The sequence below is a fragment of the Etheostoma spectabile genome, chromosome 10 (genome assembly GCF_008692095.1).
Source record: "Etheostoma spectabile isolate EspeVRDwgs_2016 chromosome 10, UIUC_Espe_1.0, whole genome shotgun sequence".
NCBI classification, from domain to species: Eukaryota; Metazoa; Chordata; class Actinopteri; order Perciformes; family Percidae; genus Etheostoma; species Etheostoma spectabile.
Genome location: NC_045742.1, coordinates 12,320,432 through 12,326,018, shown reverse-complemented (window position 1 = coordinate 12,326,018; position 5,587 = coordinate 12,320,432). Strand labels below are relative to the sequence as shown.

Sequence of the window (5,587 nt, the reverse complement as noted above, 5' to 3'; positions counted from 1 at the left end):
TATTATTATTATTATTATTATTATTATTATTATTATTATTATTTGCGGACCGATCCGATGCGGACAAAGTGAAACCGAAAATTGAAATTACACAGTTACAACACACCTGGACGCAGTTATAATCGAGGTCCGTTTTGCAACCCATGAAATGTTATCTTTTTTAGAGTACTTACAAAGTACTTCTTTGCCAGCGGTTTAATCTCTGTTAACAGAGAATACATCCACAGCTTTACCAGGACTACGTATCTTTTTTATCTATCCAACTGTAAAACAACTGTATTCATAAACACTGAATGCAAATCAAAATGGGCAGTTCATAAACGTATTCTTAGACAACCAACCCACTACCAGACCCCATCACCTCAAGTGCCATTTTTGTTTTTTATTTATTGACTTAACTTTTATGTCTACTTATACTTAGTAAATATTCAGTCTCAACTGACTCAACGCTATACTATTAATGTCATAATATTAGTACCTTTAGATCTTTGGCTTCCACTTTCGTTTAGTGCATAAATTAATAATATACTGTATATTAATGTATTATATTGTATTATACATTTTCTCATTAAAAGTGCACGCGGAACTTTGTGCAACATTTTTAAGAGGACCGGTTTCTGTTTGGGAGCGGACGTATGATGACTTCCTGTTATTGGACGCTCTGCCCTGCTTGTTCTGTGTGTGTGTGTGTATGTGCTTGTTGCGTATCACAGAAATCTTGGACGCCTTTTGACTTTTCGTAATCTTCCTTAAAATACAAACGTTTTATCTTTAGTGTGTCCCGTATTTTCGGTGTGAATTTAAAGCAGTCAGTAGGAATGCCACTGTCGGCTCGCTCGAGCTCTGACGGCAGCGGGGGGCCTCGGAGTCCTCGTGCCCGGAGACCCCGGACTCGCTCCCGCAGCCGCCACCGCAGCGACAGCCGCGAACGGAGCCTTTCGCCATATAGCTTCGGGCCGAAACTCCCGAAGCCGCGCAACAGGGAGAAGGAACACGAGGAACGGGACCGTCGATTCCGAGAGGCGAGAAACATCAGGCGGATCCGCATTGGAAGCCCCCGTCGTAGCCGGTCCCGGTCCAGGTCCAGGGAGCGTCCCAACAATAACAACAACATCAGTCACAACCAGTGGTCCGAGCAACGGGACGCTCCTGGAAAACACGGTAGCTTCAAAGAAGATTATTACTACGAACAGCAGCGGGACGACGCTCAGAGACAGAGACAAGAGGCTTTTATCGCCAGGTAACAAAACACGAAACGGCAACTAATCTATTAATCGTTGAAGGGTCGGTCTAACACTTCAGTCATGCTTTTCTATGAAGTTATGATCACAAAAGAGACAGTAGATAATAAAATAAATTCAGCAGAGATCAAGAAATCCTGACTTTTAGTCCATAGTATTGGTCACGCTTCAGATCCCTTTATTATTGTCTCAATTGTACAAGTGTACAAGAGAGTAAAATACTTTTAGTTTTATGCTCCTCGAGATTGACATATCCTGTCTGGTAAATATGCATGCCTTTTAACAGTCAATGCCTCCACTTTGTTATTCAGGGTAAATATGTATACTTTCCAAGCCCAAGCTGAGGTAATGACCTGATGACCTTGTTTTCTCTTCAGTGACTTCAACATTAATCTTTTAAAATGCCTTACCAAAAATATCCTTAATGTAATGTCTTATGTAATAGTAAAAGGACCAAGAGGAGAAACCTATTCACAGAAAATCTGATGCAAAACAAAACAAAAAATCAGTGTTTTTAAAATATTAAACTTTCAGATTCATCCTATGCAACATTTATGAATATGTTTAGCGTATGTAGCTAAATTACAACTCATTGATACAATATCAACTGCACTAATAAATAATATGCTCTTGGAATATTTCTTGATCGTTCAAAAGGTTTTGATACAGTTAACCAAGACTTTGCTTGCTGAATTATTATTATTATTATTGAAATCATTTTCACAAGATCAATACAGGTATTTTCCAACACTGTTAATGTTGAATTGTTGCACAGCTCTACGGCTAATCATACAGACGATGCAATTATTTAGGTTCTAAACAAATAAGGGAAACTGATGTGACTGCTGCCTTAATGCCTTCCCACACACACACACATTGTTACATAATAACATAATAAGTTATTTGTTTAGAATGCTGCATCTGTCTGTCTTTCTGTTACAGGCGTCTGCAGGAGAGGGAGAGGATCGGCGAGTTAGGTTGTCCTGAAGTTTGGGGATATTCACCAAGAGTGAAAGAGCCAGAGTAAGTCAATAATCTGTCCTTCATGGCAACACATTTATCGTACAATATTGTTGTTTTTAAGAAGAACCACACATTTCTTTTCTCCAGTACTGCACATGTTGAGGACACTTGACCTCTGTTATGTTCAGGTGCAGAAAGCATGTATTTATTTCTTTGTTCTCAAACAGCTCTGACGAATTCACACCAGTCGAGGACGAGAAAAACAGCAGCTCAGAATCAAGCTCAGAAGGTACAGCGCGCCATGTATAAATAAAGTAAAAGTAATATTAAAAATGAATAACAAGTATATTGTTTGCCATTTGTATTTACGATGAAATCTGTCATTCACAGAAGAAAAAAAGAGGAAGAAAAAGAAGAAGAAATCCAAGAAAAAAAAGAACAAAAAGCACTCAGAGGACAGTGACCTAGAGTCAGATTCAGATGGTAAGACACTCATAATTACATTAATCTTAGAAAGTATATTTCACAAGTTTTATCAGCTTAAATGGCATGTTTTCTATCTTTTAAGAGGAAGAAATAAAGAAGAAGAAAAAGAAAAAGAAGAGCAAGAAGTAAGTGCTAACACGCAGCTATACGCCAGCTTCATTCTCACAGAAAAAGGACATTTTGATTAACCGAACATCTCTTTCCGTTCCCAAACAGGTCGAAGAAGTCCAAGAAGAAGAAGGCGAAGAAGAGCCGCAAGGAGTCCAGTAACCCCAGCAGTGAAGAGTCAGAGGAGGAAGAGGAGGATCCCAACGGGGTGATGTGGGTGGAGAAAACCTGCATGGACGAACACGTGGTTGGCCCCGAAGCCCCGCTCACACAAATGTCCCAGGACGACAGACCTTTGGAGTGAGTCTACTTTTACTGTTGCAGTTATGTTACGTCCCTAATGCTCGTCACATTGTGCTGGTTAGACCAGAGTTTTCAGTGGTGATCCAGAATAAAAATCTGTGGAATTTAGCGGACTGTTTTTCTGCCATGACTGGAGATGTTTTACCATTCAAAGCCAGATTTCTTTTTTTTTAATTCATTTATTTTTCCTGAGTCTTTTTTTAATTTGTTTAAATTACTCTGCAGATTCTGTGTATCTCCGGTGATTAGAATTGTCTGAGAACGGCCAAAATTCATAACACTGACAGGTTATCTTTGCTAACAATGACATGAGGCCAACTTCCTGTCGTAACTCTGTTTTAGTGCAGTATAGAGAAGAATATTTGATCAAGCATTTATCTTTTACTTTTTTAATGGACAGGACAGCTAGGTGAGAAAGGGGGGAGAGAGGGGGAAGACATGTAGGAAATTGTCACAGGTCGGAGTCGAGCCCTGGACCTCTGTGTCGAGGCGTAAACCTAAGTATATGTGCGCCTGTTCTGAGCCAACCCGGCCACAGGCTGTACACTCTGTCTGGCAAATTCAGTGATTCCAGCTTTTAAAATGTGAACATTTGCTGTTTATCTTGTATGATGTTTTATCGTTTTTGACTGTTGGACAAAACAAGACATTTGAAATAGTCATCTTGAACCTTAGGAACTTGTGAAGTCCATTTTCAATTTTTTTTTCATTTTCTGACATGTAGGCCAAACAGTTGATCAAGTAAATAATATGCAATTAGATAATAAACAATTACCATCAGTTGCAGCCCTAGAAGTGGTAAAAACTCGTCTTTACTCTTATGAGAGGAAGCAGACATCTATATTAACAGCACATGTCTTTTATTTTACAGTACTTTTTATTATTTAATAAGTGCATTTTTTCTTCTTCCAGTTTTGGTCATGCGCTGCTGCCAGGTGAAGGTGCTGCGATGGCGGAGTATGTGAAAGCAGGCAAACGTATCCCGAGAAGAGGTGAGATCGGTCTCACCAGCGACGAGATCGCAGACTTTGAGAAGTCTGGCTACGTGATGAGCGGCAGCAGGTACAGGATGTTTAGAAGTAGGACTAGAAACTCTCACCTTGGCTGTGATACAATTTGTACTGCAGCAAATTAATAATTGGCGATGTTTCAGCTGTCGGTAGGATGCAAAGAGATGTACGTATTTATCATTGTTGTGATACTCACAAATTTCAAATGTAACCCTGCAGACATCGTCGTATGGAGGCTGTGCGTCTGAGAAAGGAAAACCAGATCTACAGTGCAGATGAAAAGAGAGCTCTGGCATCCTTCAACCAGGAGGAGAGGAGGAAGAGAGAGAGCAAGATCCTGTCGAGCTTCAGGGAGATGGTGTACAGGAAAACCAAAGGCAAGGAGGAGAAGTGAACATCACATCTCTACAGATTACCCTTTATAGGACACCTTGACTTTTTTCTTGGTATTAATGTTGTATTTGTTTGGACGATAACCCCATTCAGTTTATGTTGATTATACAATGTGGAGAAGGATTTTAATTGTAAAGAAAAGCAAAACTGAGAAGTATTCTGTTGGATATTCTCTATCCTATTGACTCACGAGAACTCGTCTTCCCTTTCAATTGTCACCTTTAATTTAATCTTGTTAATGTTTTGCAAATTATCCTGATCACAACGGTAAATAAATTTTTTTATTATCAAGTTGGGGTTTCCACATTTTTTTAAGGTTAAAAAAAACTTCCAGTAATTCATAAGTGAAAGAGAAAACATTAGGAAAAACTGAATATTTTTTTTGTCTTACTTTTTATTCCCTTAATCATTTTGCGACCTCTCAGATTTATCCTTGGACACCGCGCATTCACGATTACAGAAGGCTGTATCATGTGGATGCAACAACAGTGGTGTTGTCATTACTTACAAATAATGCTGTCAGTTAAACGCAAACCCATTTTAACGGTGTCAATTATTTAATCGCAAGATTAACGTTCTTTTTGACTTACCAAACTTTGTAGTTTTTTTCCCACATGCTGTTGCAACAATTAGTAACGTTAGAAAAACTACACCACCACACCGGATCTAGCTAGACCGCAAACAAAACAGGCACGCCTGACGCCTCACACTCTGGTTTGGGCGTGCGAGCTGGCCCAAGAGTAGTTATGTTACGTTTTGAGTGGATGTCGAGCGCGAGACGCCTAAATGGATTTCAATAAGATTCTGAATGGAAAGTTTACTTTTTAAAAGTTGCCAAATGGTTCCATTGACAAGATCAAAGTGATCTGTGTGTTTTGTCTTTGTGAACTGAGCTATCATCGCAGCACGTCCAGTCTGAAATACCACTTGATGGCCAAGCACACAGCTAAGGCCAATTCTCCGCCCCCTCGTCAAAGTATTTTTTTCCCCCTTTTATTGATGCAGTGTTACATTGTGTGAGAGATTATTTACTCCAAGTGTGAATGTTACGTGTCAAATTGAACACTACAGTAGGCTACATTA

The 5,587-nt window shown here is 39.4% G+C and overlaps 1 protein-coding gene across 1 annotated transcript; it reads left to right on the top strand.

Annotated features, from left to right (window-relative positions):
* Positions 1–659: 659 nt before the first annotated feature.
* nkap (NFKB activating protein) lies at positions 660–4,795 on the top strand. The gene is made up of 8 exons (XM_032527885.1): positions 660–1,240; positions 2,184–2,264; positions 2,432–2,493; positions 2,595–2,687; positions 2,773–2,815; positions 2,907–3,098; positions 4,014–4,163; positions 4,331–4,795. The coding sequence occupies exons 1-8, from the start codon at positions 819–821 to the stop codon at positions 4,503–4,505; spliced, it is 1,218 nt and encodes a 405-aa protein (XP_032383776.1). The 5' UTR covers positions 660–818; the 3' UTR covers positions 4,506–4,795.
* Positions 4,796–5,587: the final 792 nt, after the last annotated feature.

What these genes read in the sequence shown, in the direction of transcription:
- nkap (XM_032527885.1), top strand. Translation starts at nt 819, where the DNA reads ATGCCACTGTCGGCTCGCTCGAGCTCTGACGGCAGCGGGGGGCCTCGG. An exon ending in CCAAGAGTGAAAGAGCCAGA is followed by an intron (nt 2,265 to 2,431) that starts GTAAGTCAATAA and finishes GTTCTCAAACAG; the next exon opens with CTCTGACGAATTCACACCAG. An exon ending in AAGAAAAAGAAGAGCAAGAA is followed by an intron (nt 2,816 to 2,906) that starts GTAAGTGCTAAC and finishes GTTCCCAAACAG; the next exon opens with GTCGAAGAAGTCCAAGAAGA.